Source organism: Erpetoichthys calabaricus, chromosome 14 (genome assembly GCF_900747795.2).
Source record: "Erpetoichthys calabaricus chromosome 14, fErpCal1.3, whole genome shotgun sequence".
Taxonomy (NCBI): domain Eukaryota; kingdom Metazoa; phylum Chordata; class Cladistia; order Polypteriformes; family Polypteridae; genus Erpetoichthys; species Erpetoichthys calabaricus.
Window position 1 is genome coordinate 35,477,894 of NC_041407.2, and position 18,959 is coordinate 35,496,852.

Genomic DNA, 18,959 nt, shown 5'->3' on the forward strand with positions numbered 1-18,959 from the left:
GATTTGGGCCATGGTTGCCATCCTTCCTGCTAGTTGTTTTTTGTCATGAACTCCAAGTATCTTCTTTTGCAGGAGCCAGCTTGGTAGAACATCTGTGAGAAGCTCAGCATGAATGCATTTAGCTTGTCAATAGGTCTGTGGAAGGCATCGCCTATGAGGTTCATTATGTGTGCCATGCATGTAATGTGTCGTGAGTCTGGGAATAAAGATTGCCGTGCAGCTTTATATGCTTTCTTCATATATAGATAGATAGATACTTTATTAATCCCAAGGGGAAATTCACATACTCCAGCAGCAGCATACCGATACAAAAAACAATGTTAAATTAAAGAGTAATAAAAATGCAGGTAAAAACAGACAATAACTTTGAATAATGTTAACGTTTACCACCACCCCCCGTGGGTGGAATTGAAGAGTCGCATAGTTTGAGGGAGGAACGATCTCCTCAGTCTGTCTGTGGAGCAGGACAGTGACAGCAGTCTGTCGCTGAAGCTGCACCTCTGTCTGGAGATGATACTGTTTAGTGGATGCAGTGGATTCTCCATAATTGATAGGAGCCTGCTGAGCGCCCGTCGCTCTGCCACAGATGTCAAACTGTCCAGCTCCATGCCTACAATAGAGCCTGCCTTCCTCACCAGTTTGTCCAGGTGTGAGGCGTACTTCTTCTTAATGCTGCCTCCCCAGCACACCACTGAGTAGAAGAGGGTGCTCACCACAACTGTCTGATAGAACATCAGCATCTTATTGCAGATGTTGAAGGTTGCCAGTCTTCTAAGGAAGTATAGCTTGCTCTGTCCTCTCTTGCACAGAGAATCAGTATTGGCAGTCCAGTCCAATTTATCATCCAGCTGCACTCCCAGGTATTTATAGGTCTGTACCCTCTGCACACAGTCACCTCTGATGATCACGGGGTCCAGGAGGGGCCTGGGCCTCCTAAAATCCACCACCAACTCCTTGGTTTTGCTGGTGTTCAGGTGTAGGTGGTTTGAGTCGCACCATTTAACAAAGTCCTTGATGAGGTTCCTCCTCCTGCCCACTCCTGATGCAGCCCACGATAGCAGTGTCGTCAGCGAACTTTTGCACGTGGCAGGACTCAGAGTTATATTGGAAGTCCGATGTATATAGGCTGAACAGGACTGGAGAAAGTACAGTCCCCTGCGGCGCTCCTGTGTTGCTGACCACAATGTCAGACGTGCAGTTCCCGAGACGCACATACTGGGGTCTGTTTGTAAGATAGTCCACGATCCATGCCACTAGGTATGAATATACTCCCGTCTCTGTCAGCTTGATCCCTAAGGAGCACAGGTTGAATGGTGTTGAAGGCCCTAGAGAAGCCTAGAAACATAATTCTTACAGCACCACTGCCTCTGTCCAAGTGGGAGAGGGATCGGTGTAGCATGTAGATGATGGCATCCTCCGCTCCCACCTTCTCCTGGTATGCGAACTGCAGAGGGTCGAGGGCATGTTGGACCTGTGGCCTCAGGTGGTGAAGCAGCAGCCTCTCCATGGTCTCTCCGTGGTCTTCACATGTGACGTCAGAGCGACAGGCTGGAAGTCATTCAGCTCACTAAGACGTGATACCTTTGGGACTGGAGTGATGCAAGATGTTTTCCAAAGCCTCGGGACTATCATCTGTTCCAGGCTCAGGTTGAAGATGTGCTGTAGAGGACTCCCCAGCTCCGATGCACAGATCTTCAGTTGTGGTGATACTCCATCTGGAATATATATGCTGCATTATCTGTGTCAAACACAGTTACATTCTCATTGGCTATGCAGTATTCATGCAAATACTTGACCACAGAGACAGTAGAATGGTTGCAGTCCTGTAGGAAGACGATATCTGCAAGGTAGGCCAGGATCCTCCCAGAGTCATCTTTTTCCAAGGGTGCAATGAGGATGTTGAGTGCACATCTCCCCTCTACATCTGGAGTCTCATCAAATATGACAGCAACAGGCTTTTAAGCAAGATGTGTTTTGAGTGCCTCCTTTTCTTTCTGGTAAACTGTGCCCAAGTATTTCTCTTGAAGCTAGTGGAATCCAGGAATGGCTCCTACATTTTCCCTGAGGAATCTTCACATTGCAGGGTGGTTACTTTGAGAGAGAGGAATGTTGATTGCAGTGCATGTGGAAACCCAATCTTCACAAATCTTAACAAAAAGGAAAAAAACACATATTTAGTATAGATCAAATGCAATAAAACTGGTTAAGAAAAGTTACCCACTCCACTGTTACCTTAACTAATAAAATGTGTGAGCTTATCACTGCATCAGTGACATATGAAACACACACTCACACATACAACTTTAAAACATTAAACAAAGCACATACAGCATGTTTAATCGTTTCATTTAATATTTTTATTCATTAACATATTAATTTCTGTCATACTCTCTCTCACACACACACACACACACACTGCGCACACATACACATTTGAGACGCAGACTGACAAGCATGCCTCTGTAAGTTTCTAATTATGCTTGTCTAACTTTTTCCATAAACTTGCATTTTAATCTAACTAGTGCCTGTCAAGCGATGACTTTTCATCTGTGTTCTACCACAACATTACACATGGTGCAAAACAGTTTACCACCACTTTCTTGTAATGATTCAGGAAATTGACTTGCATGGACTTTAGCAGTAATATTTGATGGCAAATGTGTTTTTGCATCGCACATCTTGCAGGCTCGGTTTCAAAGAAGTGAACCTGGGGAGGGGGCTAAGGTGAGTGGTCAAATTTGAGGAAAAATTGCAGTGATTGGACAAAATTGCAAGGCTGCACAAAATGCGTGGGGATTCGTTGAATTAAATGGTCACAAACATAATGCTTATAGATCCTAATCATTGATAAGTAAGTTATATTGATTTCAAAGACACTTTGGGAAATTATTTAAACTTCGGAGTTGATGTCGATACCTGTAAAAGAGCCAACACCAATTCTTTACATACAGTCATGGCCGAAATTATCGGCACCCCTGGAATTTTCCCAGAAAATAAACAATTTCTCCCAGAAAATTGTTGCAATTACAAATGTTTTGGTATACACATGTTTATTTCCTTTATGTGCATTGGAACAACACAAAAACTTTATATTTGGTTGCATGCCCTTTGGAAAAAATAACTGAAATCAAGCGCTTCCTATAACCATCAACAAGCTTGTTACACCTCTCAACTGGAATTTCTGACCACTCTTTTTTTGCAAATTGCTCAAGGTCTCTCAGATTTGAAGGGGTGCCTTCTCCCAGCAGCAATTTTGAGATCTCTCCATAAGTGTTCGATTGGATTTAGATCCAGACTCATTGCTGGCCACTTCAGAACTCTCCAGCGCTTTGTCTTCAACCATTTCTGGGTGCTTTTAGAGGTATGTTTGGGGTCATTGTCCTGCTGGAACACCCGTGACCTCTGATGCAGACCCAGACCCAGCTTTCTGACACTGGGCCCTATGTTGTGCCCCAATATCTTTTGGTAGTCTTCAGATTTCATGAAGCCTTGCACACAGTCAAGGCATCCAGTGCCAGAGGCAGCAAAACATCCCCAAAACATCTTAGAACCTCCACCATGTTTGACTGTAGGTACTGTGTTCTTTTCTTCGTAGGCCTCATTCCGTTTTCTGTAAACAGTAGAATGATGAGCTTTACCAAAAAGCTCTACCTTGGTCTCATCTGTCCACAAGACGTTCGCCCAGAAGGATTTTGGCTTCCTCAAGTACATTTTGGCAAACTCCAGGCTGGCTTTTTTATGTTTCTGTGTCAACAGTGGGGCCCTTCTGGCTCTCCTGCCATAGCGTTTCATTTCGTTCAGATGTCGACGGATAGTTCAAGCTGACACTGTTTTCCCCCCCGAGTTTACAGAACAGCTTGAATATGTTTTGAAGTTGATTGGGGCTGTTTATCCACCATTCAGACTATCCTTCGTTGCAGTCTTTTATCAATTTTTCTCTTCCGTCCATGGAGATTAGCTGCAGTGCCATGTGTTGTGAACTTCTTGATTATGTTGCGCACAGTGGACAAAGGAACATGAAGATCTCTGGAGATGGACTTGTAGCCTTGAGATTGTTGATATTTTTCCACAATTTTTCTTCTCAAGTCCTCAAACAATTCTCCGCTCTTCTTTCTGTTCTCCATGCTTAATGTGGCACACTCAGACACACAACAGAAAGGTTGAGTTAACTTTTCTGCATTTTAACTGGCTTCAGGTGTGATTGCTATATTGCCAGCACCTGTTTCTTGCCACAGGTGAGTTCAAACGAGCATCATATGCTTGAAATAAACAATTTACCCACAATTTTGAAAAGGTACCAATAATTTTGTCCGGCCCATTTTTGGAGTTCTGTGTGACATGATGTCATATTTGGCTTTTTTTTTCTCTTGTTTTTTTTTTGTGTTGTTCCAATGCACATAAAGGAAATAAACATGTATATACAAAAACATTTGTAATTGCAATAATTTTCTGGGAGAAATGGTGCATTTTCTGCCGATAATTTCAGCCATGATTGTACACTGATTTTTGTTATCACAAATAACATTTCACCTATGTGGTTTTCAGTGTGGGTTATAAAATGAATTATTGGATGATTGTCATTTACTATCCCTATACGTCTTAATTATGTGAATATGTATTGTGAAAGAAGAATTACAAATAAATAGTGGAACCTATTGCACATTTACAGAACTTTTCCTGGTCAGCAATTCATAAACACCCAATAACTGGAAAGTAATCTCAGAAGAGTCTTACTTTTACTTCAATAAGTGGGCTGTACCAGCACCTTCATAAACATGACATCCATGCTGCACAGTTTTAGGAGGAACTAATTTAAATTAGTAGTGAAAAGTTAATGATGTGCTTTTGTCCAAGGAATAGATGAACTAATTAAAATACTTGGTACATAGTGCACAGCCATTTCTATAAGTTGCTTTCCCAGCTAAGTTGATTTTGGGAATGTCACTTTATTAATTTATTGTAAAAATAGTGCATTAATATCACTGCATATCTTTATAGCATCAGAATTTTCAGGGCATTTTTGTGTATCTAAAAAAAATAATTTATTTTAAATTTGAAATATTAGAATCTTACATTTTGAGTCTGTTGTAACTGGTAAACAATATTCTCCCAAAAGTGTGCACATGCGCTTGTGCATACAGCTTTTTAATCTATAGCATATTTTTCCAGTAGTACACAAAAAATGTGCTTCAAGAAATCCACCCCACCCATCTCCTCCCAAGCATTTACAAAGGTTGGATCGCACAGTTGGCCCCACTGTGGATGTCTAGAAAGTCCAAAAGTGAATCCTTTGAACACTGACATTGAAGTGACCCAATTAGTTTGTTCCCAGTGCTATTTATGTTGTATATATTTTTTTTATATTTCTTATTGTTATTTTTGCTCACACTGTATGTGCAAAGTACAAAGTGCATACAACTCAACTGCAAGCTTCAAACAAATGTTACATTGGAAAACCCAGCACTTTGCAAAAACATGACTACCCCCCTGTAATGCATTTTAAAAATCCAAATAAAAATGCAGTCAATGGATGATGGATTTATCAGTCAGGAGATGACTTTGCAGCACTGGTTGAAAGTTGAGTGTTGCATAGGATTTGCTGGTCAATAAACAGTGTAATGTGTTTGGTCCAGACTTATGCAAGACATATTTCTCAGATGGTTGTGGACAATCAAAAGGCATTCAACTTCTTGGGTGAAGCAGGCCATTGGTGTTGTGTGTTTTGTGATGAAATGGGGTATTTGGAGAAAATGGAGAACAGAGTCCAACTCAAGTGATGTCAGAATTGGTTTGATTTATGCCTTGTTGTTAGTTTTGGAGAATCTATGGCAAATTGTAAATAAAATTTCATAAACATAACATTTTGCAAAGTACCCAATGGATATTTAAAATATATATTGTAACATATAGCTAAAATTCAGCTGCATCTGATTATGATAGATAGTAGGTCATTGTGGAGATTGCCAATAATTTTTAAATAATTATAATTTGCAGGTAATGCAACTGTGAAGTTGTTTATAGTTTACTGGAAAGCCTTAGAATACAAATTTTATTCACTATAAATATTTAATGTTACCAAGCAATGATTAGGGAATCCTCTTTCATTTTTATACAAGTTAAGTTGCTTGCATTTTTTATTTCAATGCTTACAAATACCATGTCATTTACCCGCCATGATTTCAAGCAGCAGGAGAAATGAGCTGCTGATATGAGGCTTGCTCAAGCTGCCCTGCAGCTGCCAGAGATGTTTCTACAAGTAGCATATCAAGCAGAAGTTGCTAAAAGTGAACTTTGCATTGAATTCTACAATATTAAAGTTAAGTAGTTAACCTTTTTGTATTGCTTTTTCTGGAACAGTATATACTTAAAGTACTTGATTATAGCTATTACTGCATGACATAGATTTTCAAATCATAAATCATTTAATACTATTGAAAATGTACCCAGAAGCCACAATTATACATCACACAATTTATAAAACACGATTGTATACAGTTAATATGGAACACGTTTCATACTACTTGTTTTTATGTCTTTTAATTTCAGAAATGTCAAAGTCCAGCCAATAAGCAAGCAGTTTACCTGATCCTAGCCATTTTCCGTGAGGTTACTATGTTGTATGGAGCAACAGATCCAAATGTCCATCCCAAAAAACTTGTAAGTGGATATGAAATTTTTATATGTAAAACAAAAACATGTAATTTGTTCTAAACATTATCTCATTTAGCAGTGGTCAAGTATATATGAATGTGTGTGTGTGTGAATGTCTGTGTGGTGTGTATTTTCTTCCTTTCCCATCTGGTTGCATGAGAGCATTAGCTTAGATTGTTGCATTTGAAATTCAAGCCTTGTATTGGCCAAAGTCAAAACATGTTAATAAATGTATAAAGGAAGCTGAAAATCAGAATTGTTTTCTGTTTATTTTAATCCTCATGTTTATTTTAGTTTAAAACCAGATTTATTTTTCTGAACATATACATTACTAATATGGATGATATATTGTACTAAGATTAATGTATATGAATATATGTGTGTATAATGTATGCTATTATTATTACAAGGCAGATCAAGGCTGTTTACAGATTTGTTTAAAGTAGGAGCAAAAGTGGGTTTAGTGACTTTAATCGATATCACACAGGGAGGCTAAAGCAATAATTAAACCAGCAGTCTTTTAGTTTAAAATCAAGTGTCTTAGCTGCTACACCATTCTTCCTAGCCTTAGGAGATTAAAAGTCTTTAGACTAGACTATTCATTTAATGACAAACTCTTTGTTATAAAATGTATTAAAACATAAGAAGGGATGGGAAGGTTTTAAAATGCTCTTCTATTCGAGGAAGTGGAAATAAAACACTGTCTCACAGTTGCATAAATAGACTTTTCACCTTCAGCTATATGGGGCTTAATAGAATTATTTGCACCAGATTCAGAATCTGACTTCTCTAGCTACTTGACTGTTCTGTGATTCAGGCCTCCAGTTGAACTGTGAAAGGAGAAATATATGTCCACTAAGACAAGTCCTCTTCTTGAGCAAGACAGAAAGGCATTTTGTGCCGTGGTAAAGTGTGTTTTAAAAAGTTAAGTTATCTCATGTGAAGCTAGAAATGCAGAATCAAAAAACATATGGCAATTTCCAGTTACTTATTGCGTTCTCTGGCCATCCTTTAACAGTTTTTGTTTCATGTCAGGAGAAGAGATGCAGAGCTATGCTAGCAGGAGCTATACTAGATGGACCCCTAGGGCTAGTTGAGGAGTTTGTCCTGTATTATTCAGCTACTTCAGGAAAATTGGACAGGTTGTTTTCTGTCTTGTCTGTCTGTCTGTCTGTCAGTCAGTCAGTCATAGAAGGAGGCCCAGTCAAGTCTGAAAGTTTTTAAAGTTGGGCTTCTGAAATAAGACAGGAGATAAATGAAGCAAGCATCACTTGAGGAATTGTATATAGTGCAAGAACAATGGGAGACAACTAGAGGTTAGCCAGGAGAACCTACAACAACAGTAGATGGCCTGTTGTACCTGGCCACCTATTGCCCAAGATCAAGGACAAATATATCTTATCATTTTCGTTGTCCTTTAAGGGAGAACTAGGCTCCAGTATTGTGGGTGAATACATTAGTCATGACACATAGTGAACAGGAGGCCATCTGTTTTTTATTTGGCCTCAAGGGGTGTCTAGGTATTTGTTGCTTTTATCTGTTTTTGTTAGTTTTTTTATTCCTGCTTAGTCATTTATTGCATTGCATGGTTAATTTCATTAATAAAATCGACATTTTCGCTTTCAGATTTTGGCTTCACTAACAGAATACCTTGGTTTGAGGTTGAATCACTGACACTCCCTTCTGGAAAATCTAATTGAAAATGCTTAATTTTCTGTGACTTCTGTTTTTGAAAACAAAATAATGTTCAGTGCTATGCAGAATTATTACAAATATTAATATTTTTAAATAGTTAAAACATAAAAAATTGCAAACTCTCATGATGGAATAAAGATTTAACCATCCCACCATTACATGGGGGCAAATTCATAAAACCTTGAAGGTTCAGAAAATATCTGTGAAGTATCTGCGGTATCATTTCATTATTTATTTTCTCTTAGAATAACATGATACAGTGATGTATGCATGATTACAGCAATTACATTTCTTTTCAGCAATGTGACACAATTTTGAATTGCATCAATTCACTAGAGCTACTTGAAAAAGACCAATTGAAACAGTTTGCCGCTGCCTTGGTTCGAAATGAATTTGTGCCCATCATTGTCAGACCAGGACTTCCCAGCTCACTGTCCACGGTATTTGAACTAACAATTCACACTGCTGCTGTCTTACTGTGTGGGACCAGTGAAGTTCTCACTCCTCTGCAACGACTTGCTTTTACTCCAAGAGATATGAAGGTCTGTGACTTTGTTAAACTGATTTGTTGTTATAAAGAAAATAACTGTTTGATTTTGTATGGTTTTGTAAAAGAGCTTGTAATTATTAAAAAACTAAGAGTTACTAACAGCTTTGCAGCATCCAAAACTTGCAGTCAATGTATTTGAATTAAGAAATAATTGTAAATGGTAAAAAAATTTAAAAACATGATTTTTATCATTTTTCACAGTAAATTTCATCTTCTTTCTTAGATTTTGTACTTTACTTCTATTTTTCCTTTGTTAATTCTTTCAAATTTATAGCAATGTTAAAAAGATGATACTTAGTTAAATGGAAATAATATCTGATTTTTACCTTTTAAAAAAAATAAGTACAGTATGAGAGGAAGGGTGGGGATGGGATTCTGATTTTATTTTAACACATCCAGATTCTGCAGACTTAGGATCCCTAAACTGTAGCGGTTTTCAAAATTGTTGCACATTTCTTGTAAAAGTACGCTTAAAGTAAAAATACAGATCTATTCTCCCAGCAACTGCAACCTGTCCTGGAAATGTTGGAGAAACCCCCGTTGAGAAAGTGCATACCACGCACATCTTTTTCTATATATACAGTACTAGGGGGTTTGTCCCCAGCTCGCTTCTCTCACCGATGACCCCGGCATGTGCTACGCGCCGGCCACTCCACGTTTCTGCCACTCGCGTTGTGAAGAGGAGGGCTGAACGCACCCCAAGGAGACGCGGTAGCTCCTCCGAAACCCCCTCTTAAACAGTGATACAATGGAAAACAAATAGTTTTTTTTTCCCCTCCTCTTTGCTCGATCAGCTGTTAGCTTGCTGCTGCTGCCGTGCCACATGATCTGCATCTTGTGCTGCGCTTCGAACATTTAAAAGCCTAAACATAAGCTGTCCTACTCGTTGTCTTTTATTTCTGGCCCTGGGCGTGGTTAAATCTCTTGGCACAAAGTCTCGTCTCGCGGGATGCGAGTTCTTGATATTTTTTAGTTTATAATTTAAAAAAAGAATAAGAATCTGAAAATCTAACAACATCACATTAATGTTCAATAAACTCTGAAAAAGAATGATACCAAACATATATATGTAGGTTTTAAAATAAGCCGATTTAAAGTGTGACAAAAAACATGACACAAAAACGTCACATAAAATTGTTGCACTTTTAGGCTTAGGATTTTATATATAGAGAGTAGATATAAAAGGAAAAACTTACATGGCCAGGCGTATTGTCGCCTGGCATCCACAACAAGAACAAAGAAAGGGTTGTAAAGGCAAGAATGTCTGATGAACAAAGGTAAAATGTGCACGTAGAAAGGAGTAGATGAGGGCTGGTATATCTGGTGAACAGTTTCCTAAATGCACAACGTGATTGAACCTAATACGCAGTGTTCTTGTTTGTTACATAAATGCAAGTGCATAGAGAAAACGCATTTAGTCACTGAGCAAACGCCACAGAGAGAGTACTAAAACCTATGAGTTTGAGAGGCAGCAACACAAAACACACCAATAAACAGTGACCCCCCCCCCCCCCATTTAATTTTTTTGTAATGTGTATTATATCCATGTGACAAATCATTCCCTTATTGTCATTTTTTCTGACATCTGCTGCAGTATTATTAATTTGCTGAGTTAAATAAGTTAGCTGTGTGTGTGAGATCTCACACAGAGGAATTTTTAAAGTAAATGAGCTCTGTGAACATACTGTCGCATAATAAACATAAACCAATAAGTACAACAGATTTTTTTTTCCATCTTCTGAGATCGGTAACTAAGTTTTCTAGAATTACAGGTGAACAACACATGGCAGATTTCTTAACAAAATTAAACAAAGGCTCATGCTATCTGGTGGGAGATTGTGGGATTCCTATTACTTACCTTACAGCAGGATACAAATTTCACTATACTCTTTACAAGTGACCATACTGAGCCTATGTAAATCTATACTAAAATAGTAAAGATAGTCCAGCTAATGCTAGTTTTTTACTGTGTATAGAGCACCATGCTAAACAAAGCAGCTTACCATCTCTGAAAAGGCAGGATATGTATTACAAACTAGTTAGATCATTTATCATATCACTCAAGTCTAGGTCAAGACATGTCTTAGCAGCTTTTGTGTGCTTGAAAAAGTGACATTTTTTTTATTTTCAACCTGTATTTTCAAAATAGGTACATCTGTAATAACAATGATGATTATTGTGTTATACTACTTCTTGGTGCAACAATTTACTTTTACCTAGCAGTTCAGAGGATGGATAAAAATGAAAATAATTAAACTATTATTACAAGATAAATAATAAGTGAAAATGGCAGTACAACAATGCATTTAAAATGGTACTTTTCCTTAAGAATCTTTGCTGCTGCCATTGTTTTGTGCTGTTTTTTTTGTCACTGAAGTGTTTTTACTTTTATCCCAAGTTTAGTGGAGTTCTAAGTAGGATATAGAGATAAGAATTTGAATATTGCCATAGGTAATGAAGATGGTCACCTCAGTCTAAAATGTTGGTTAAGGTGCTTATAATTTCATTTTAGCTACATTATTAACAACACTTATTTATTTACATATTTATTTATGTGTGTTATGGCTGCGCTGTGTCTTAATAGTTCACATAGTCACATCGTTGTAGTGAAAATATCAAAATATCATTGTATGATACCATCACCTCGGAGAGACAGAGAGATGCTTGTGGATTGAAAATAAGTGGCTGCTCTACCCATGTCCTGCAGAAAACATCTACACTGATCAATTGGGTGGGGGGATGGTACACAGGTGTTTTATTTCAAGATAAGTTTTGTTGTCTCGCAGACTGCTGCAACTCAACACACACAGCAATATTCGGTAATGTTACCATGATGGTTCAAAGGGGATTTGTTCCAGGTTCATTTAAAATTGCCAACTAATCACAATGCTGTATTGGCATGAAACTCAAAAGTTAGATCTGCTTCATTATGAAATGGATTTGAAAAATGCCTACCAACAGGAAACCAGAAGTTTTTGGAAACTAGAAGTTACTAATTGCTTTCATTTGCTCAAACATAACTTCCTCAGGTGTTTTTTTCTACCATCTTGTGAACAAAAAAGATATTCATGACTTGGCTATAGCGCATATTTTGTCTTTTCTTGTCATGTCTGCAAACAACATGCCCAAAAAGGTGCATAAAACTGAGTGTTGATTTGTGTTGCGGGCTTGCAATGTACAGTGGACCTGTAGGAGGACATTTGCACTGGCTTTGTGTTTATAAAAGAAAAAAAAAGTAAGATACTGCATTGATATACACTACTGGTCAAAAGTTTCAGGAGACCTAAGTTTTTCTTCAATTTTAATCAGCTGAAATGCAATGAATGACACTTCAGTATGCGAGCAATGGTACAGAGAATGGAATCAGACTTCTTCTTTTTGAGCACATACACCGTCAGCATGGCACTGCCAGATCTAAACACTGGCATGGAGAGTTGCTCACGTACTGAAGTGTCTATAGCTGCAGGTGGAAGTTACTGTCATACTTCATGTAACTGCTGTTTAACTAAATAAGGAGTGGTATTGCACATGTACTTTGTCAGCATGCCTATGTCGATCAAACACAGGGAGCTCTGCAGTCTACTTTGACTTTACACTGTAGGAAGATAAGTAAATAAATATAGGTAAACAACATTCGATGTGTAGTTTTGTGATCAAACACAGGAAGCTCTGTAGTCTACTTTTACTTTATGCTGTAGGAAGATAAGTAAATAAATATAGGTAAACAACATTTGATGTGAAGTTTATATAAGTTAACATATAAATGTTTTTCATATAAAGACCATCAAAAAACATAATCGCAAATGGAACTCTGCACGATAAATTAGCAAGCTCTGTAGGCCCTGCTGTTTTGTTGAAGGACATGCATGTGGCAGATTCATTTGCAGGATGACGAACAACCTGTTGCTGTTTGCCTTTACGCCTGGTGCAGCTGTGTTGTTCTTATGTGTGATTGGACATTACTTGCGGGAAGGGCTTCTGTTCTCTTTCTCCAATGTAGAATTCTCATCCTCATCTGAGATCACCTCTGTTATAGCAAGTCTTTATTTGAAAACAGCAGTGTCAGAGCAGGGGGAGCTTGAATGTGACTTTAGAGAATAAAGCTGAATTTAAGAAAAGCACTAACCTTTACAAGAACCATACATTTACACCAGCTGCTACAGACTCAAATCAAATGTATGTTTTTATTGTATAATAGTAACAATAAGAGCAGCTCACTACTCAAAACGGTAAATCTAGGAAGGTCCCGGAATCGAACCCACAATCTCCTGATTATGAGTCAGCAGTTCTTAAATCTGCACCAGCCAAGCGGTCGTGTCAGCCTGATTCCCTAACCTGGTTTCTTTTTCTTTAGTTATAGTCTTGAATAAAAGTGCATTTGTTTTGTTATACTTGTACCTCTTGTGATTGGACTTCAGTCAAAATTTTGTCATTAATACTATAACATGAAAAAAGTTTCTGTATTAGCTATGTGTTTAACATTTCTTGCCTTGCATTTCCTGTCATGCTACATTTACCCAGATCCTTGTAGACACGGAACATACATGAAATGCATGTGTTCCAAATAACAATATATTATTTACCCTATACAGCTCCACTCACCTCACACTCTGATAAACAGACTTGAGCTGGGAGAACTTTTTGTCCTACTTGAGCTGCAGCAGTGGAGGGATGGGATAGCAGACTGCTTGCTGCTTCTGCTGATCAACACATTTGCAAAACAAAAGACGTTAATGGAGAGGTGCAAAGAAATTAAAGGTGGCCCGGGATTACGACTATATTCGTAGGCTTCAGGGATTCTAGTATTAAGCTGTGGTTGAAGCTGTTGTGCTGTGAGGCACCTGTCACACAAGCTGGTGACCCTCAGTAGCTTGTCTTCTGATTGGGTTGTGATTTTGGGTCTGTCATATCTTTACCTAATAGTTTCTTGCAGTTTACAATTGCCTGTGGAATGTGTGGGACACTGTACTCACTGACACTTTCTTTTTTTTTTTTTTTTTTTTTTTTTCTTCAAATTTTTCTAAATGAAAGGCCTACACTTCTAAGGGTAATAATGCTCTGTCTCATTTCATTTGTTAATTGCTTTTTTCTTGTCATTATCATTGGAATATTTTCTAAGCAGTACTTCAGAAGGTTTACTAACGCAGTCTGTTCTAACTCTGCTTTAAGACAGACAGAAGCTATCTAATTAATCAACAGAAGTTGGAACACCCATGCAAATTGTTTGCTTCACCTTGCAATGCTTGTTGTAACCTATTAGTTGTTATCTGAAGAAGGCCCATTTTGTAATATTCTGAAATTTGTTTCTTTTCAGTTTTTGCTAACCTAAACTTAAAAATTAAGCCTCTGGAAGTTTACTGCTTATATTTCCATCATTGTAGGTCATTCATTGCATTTCAACTGATTAAATTTGAAGAAAAACTGGAAAAACTGAGATGTCATAAAACGTTTGACTGGTATTGTATGTTGTAATTAGTCTTTTTCAGATTTTTTATCTCGTGTACACAGTACTTTTTATTTTAACGACCCTCCATGTAGAATAAAAAATAAAGCTTTATTGTTCATTAAGGCTAAGGTTAAAGAAAGGAATAGTGTTTTTAAGTGATGTTAAAGTTTAATTTTATGGCTGTAGAGAATGCCATGATAGCTGCTCTGGTGTTTCATTCTTCACCAAAGCATGCAGTCTCGTGACTTGCAAATTTTTTCTTCCTTGCAGTTCAGTTCATTACTCCTTGACCCTTTCAATTTCTGTAGCCTGCTCCGGCTCCTTTTTTTAATACTTTTGTCTCTATACATAGAAAGCAGAATGGTGCTCTCTTCCATGAACTTCATTGATTGCGCGGAGTAGCTGACATTCATATTGGCTGGTGCCAAAAACAAATGCTAGGTCAGTCAATTAGGCTTATGGATGAGCCACAGCCAAGACACTATACTCTTTTTCTGCAAGCAGTGCTTGATGTGGAACCAAATTATAGGCAGTACTTTTTTTAGTTAGCATCTTGTTCCTTTTCTCAATTTGTTTTTGGGTTGGGGGGAGGTCCCTTGGTGGTTGGAGTGTATGTATATTAGAATTTGATATGGAGGGAGGAGTCCCCTTGAAGCTTTAAGCGCTGCCAGTATCAGCCTACTTCAAGCCCTGGGAGTCTATGAGCATCACAGTGGTGCAATTCTACAAATATACTTGTGCTGTTCACATTTCAGACTTTGTGCATAGTGCTCTGATCGTGCTTCCTTCCTTCCACTGTGCACACTTCTGCTAAACTAGCTAAGGATGGGAATCCCATGTTCTTCATGGCTGTGAATATGAGTGCCTGACAGCTGTACTTTGCCACTTTGGGGAAATTTCTACAAATCTTTGTAACCAATCAACAATAGACAACCATCAGCTCATCTGTTGTTTTTTTTTTTTTTGTGGGTGTTTTTCCTTACATTTAAGCCCAATGTCTGGGCTCAATTCTGATGATGAGAGCTCGCCTCATAACCTTAACCTGATCCAAAAAAAAAGTCAGGATGCATGGAACTGTTGCTGTAGGTTTAAACACAACAGAAATTACATAGCTTTCTCTGTTGTGTCCTTCTATGTGTAAGAGTCACCCTAACTGCTTCTAAAGTATCTGCTCTTTTGCTCAGGTTTCTGTAGATCTTTTGCCTCAGACTTTCTAGAGAATAACATTTCATCTTTTTCCAGTTTGAATTAAAATCCAAATCTGACATAATCCCCAAACCCCCACCACATTCATTTGGAGTTTGTCTGTTACTTACATAAAATATTTTCTCTTTTAGAATTCCTTTTTGCCAACCATGCCTGAAGATATGCTGCATATTGCTCAGCAAGCTCTAGGGCCTCTGCAGTGGTATAGTAAGTAATCTTGATAATATAATATTTAATAATGTACAAGCCTAATGGTATTTCATGAACTGATGTATTTATCATTTGGTTTTTAAGATTACCCAGGCGTGATGTTTCAATTTTGTGCAGGACACCTAAGCAGCAGTTTTCTTATAATGTGTACAAACGACATGCTACAAAAAGTTCTTAAAACTGAGTATTGATTGGTATTGCAAGTGTGCAGTGTACACTGTGCTTGCAGGAGGACAATGGCACTGGCTTTCTTAAAATATGGAATGCACTACTTTGACACATAGTGTAATCATTTTATTTCAGATTACCTTGCTTACATTATCTTGCCTATCATTGCCTTGAGCATGGGAAAGGTGCTATATAAATGTATTATTATTATCATTATTATTATTATTATTACTACACAATACAGTTAATGCCTCACAGCCCTGTTGTGAGGCACACAAGATTTAAAAATAAAAAAAGTGATGGCTACAGTTTATGCTTCTTTGAGGAAGTTTCTGCAAATGTTTGGAGCCAATTGACAATATTTGTTTACATCAGCAACGTGCCCAGCCAATCGGTGATGAATGATATAATTGGTCATCAGTTCATCTCTAGTATATACTTCAAAAGGCTCTTTAAAAATGATATCTTAATTTTGATAGTTTAATAGCTTAGTACTTTTTAAGTGCATCTCTTTGTAGTGTCTTGCACTGCTTGAAGATTTTGTTTTGTTTATCTACTTTAGTGTGCTGTGTTTGTATTTAAACATTTCTGAATACATTTCTTACAGCTTGTCCAAATGGCCATCATTGTACCATTGGCGAGGTAAGTGAAAGTAAATTGATTTTTTTCTATGATATGTAGTGTAAGTTTTGCATACGGTCTTGATTTAACATGTGTGTTTTTATTTTTGAGTGTGGACAGCCAATGGAATTCGGAAAATGTGTTGACTGTGGTTCTCAAATAGGAGGAGCAAATCACTTGCCAATTCCAGGATTTATCGTAGCTCAAATTGGGTAAGTAGACAAAATGTTTAATTCAAATTGTGTAATACTTCAGCATGCAAATCATACTTATTTATTCCATTTAAGCATTTAGACTCAAGGTTGAAAGTGAAATAAATGAACTTCCACAGCACAGATGTTGTGTTGGATTTTTAGTATTGTGGTACCATTTTGCTGACACTGGCATTGCATCTGTTTGTTAGGATTCATGGCATTGTGAAAACTTTTTGTTAATTAATACAGTAGGATATTGTGACCAAAAAATTGTACCTTGTTGAAGAAAGCTGTGACTCGATCACTTGTTGACATTTAGTGAACTAAGTTTACTAGGTAGGGTCTAGTACCTTCTCATTGAAGTTTCCTGTACTTTTGTCCAGTAAAGTTGTATAAATAGTTTAGAAATTAAAAACATTTAAATGAAGAATTAAAACAGAACACAAACTGTTTTTCGTTGGTGACATTGTAGTACTACTCATGTGAGATATGGAACTTAATCTATGTCTTTTGGGTATTTCATGTGATCTGATGCTGTTCCTTCATCTGCTATTAAGAGATCCCTCACATCCTACTACACCCGGATTTATATATTTTGTTTTTCTGCCTTTGATAAAATTGATGAGTGTACGACTGCCATTAAACTGACATAATTAAAAAGGGGCAGTTAATAGGCCTTGCTTACTTTGGGTGCTGAGTCCATGATAATAAGGTAATATAGCACATTAACATGAGAAGAGCAAACATATGCTCCTTGTTACAGGATCCTCAATGGATCATTGTGCTTCCATTATTCCAGGTAGTCCACCACCAACAGTAGTAGCATTAAAACTATGAGGAAGAACAATGCGAAAATAGATGCTGTTTCATTACCTATAGTAAAATTGAATTTATAATTTTGTTTGGACATGCTGGCTAACGTGTAATGAGTACTGGTATTTTCCTTGCAGAGATGACCGAACTCAGACTGGCCATGTCCTTGGAGACCCTCAAAATAGATCAAATGCTGCTGTCACAGATACAAGAGAGCTGTCTTCTGGGCAGTTTATATTGCTGCGTATATTAACTCATGTGTCAATGATGTTGGGAGTGTCACAGGATCTCAATGTAAGATTCAAAATTTATTTCTAGGATATTTTTGGCATTATTTCTTTCACAATTGACATTGTAAAAAATATACACTGTATGTATTAGTGTATTTTATCATTCCAACCATCAGCATCATAAGTAGGAAGAAACTTACTGATGCAGCTGTGTAATTTTTGTCAAAGGCATCAAGACTGCTTTTCACAATTATGCATTTTCATAAGTATGCTCCTTTAATAGGCCTCTGCATGTTCAAGATGATCATCAGGATCATCTCACCTCACACTGAGTGATGAACTTAAAATATATAACATTATTGCTTCAATTTCAATTATCAGATATATACATGCTCTTAAAATATTATATATAATACAGTCATGGCCGAAATTATCGGCACCCCTGCAATTTTCCCAGAAAATGCACCATTTCTCACAGAAAATTGTTGCAATTACAAATGTTCTGGTATACACATGTTTATTTCCTTTATGTACATTGGAACAACACAAAAAAACAGAGGAAAAAAAAAGCAAATCTGACATTATTTCACACAAAACTCAAAAACCGGGGTCGACAAAATTATTGGCACTCTCAACTTAATATTTGGTTGCACGCCCTTTGGAAAAAATAACTGAAATCAAGCGCTTCCTATAACCATCAACAAGCTTGTTACACCTCTCAACTGGAATTTCTGACCACTCTTCTTTTGCAAACTGCTCAAGGTCTCTCAGCAATTTTGAGATTTCTCCTTAAGTGTTCAATCAGATTTAGATCCGGACTCATTGCTGGCCACTTAAGAACTCTCCAGCGCTTTGTCTTCAACCATTTCTGGGTGCTTTTAGAGGTATGTTTGGGGTCATTGTCCTGCTAGAACACCCGCAACCTCTGACGCAGACCCAGCTTTCTGACACTGGGCCCTACGTTGCACCCCAATATCTTTTGTTAGTCTTCAGATTTAATGATGTCTTGCACACAGTCAAGGCATCCAGTGCCAGAGGCAGCAAAACATCCCCAAAACATCTTAGAATCTCCCATATGTTTGACTGTAGGTACTGTGTTCTTTTCTTCATAGGCCTCATTCCATTTTCTGTAAACAGTAGAATGATGAGCTTTACCAAAAAGCTCTACCTTGGTC

At 37.6% G+C, this 18,959-nt stretch overlaps 1 protein-coding gene across 1 annotated transcript in view; it reads left to right on the top strand.

Annotated features, from left to right (window-relative positions):
• The window catches only part of LOC114643479 (E3 ubiquitin-protein ligase rnf213-alpha-like), a 367,913-nt gene that overhangs the window by 301,641 nt on the left and 47,313 nt on the right, over positions 1 to 18,959 (top strand). The window contains 6 exon segments of the mRNA XM_051918940.1: positions 6,547 to 6,657; positions 8,646 to 8,888; positions 15,680 to 15,755; positions 16,534 to 16,568; positions 16,659 to 16,759; positions 17,692 to 17,848. Coding sequence (XP_051774900.1) covers positions 6,547 to 6,657; positions 8,646 to 8,888; positions 15,680 to 15,755; positions 16,534 to 16,568; positions 16,659 to 16,759; positions 17,692 to 17,848 — 723 coding nt within the window.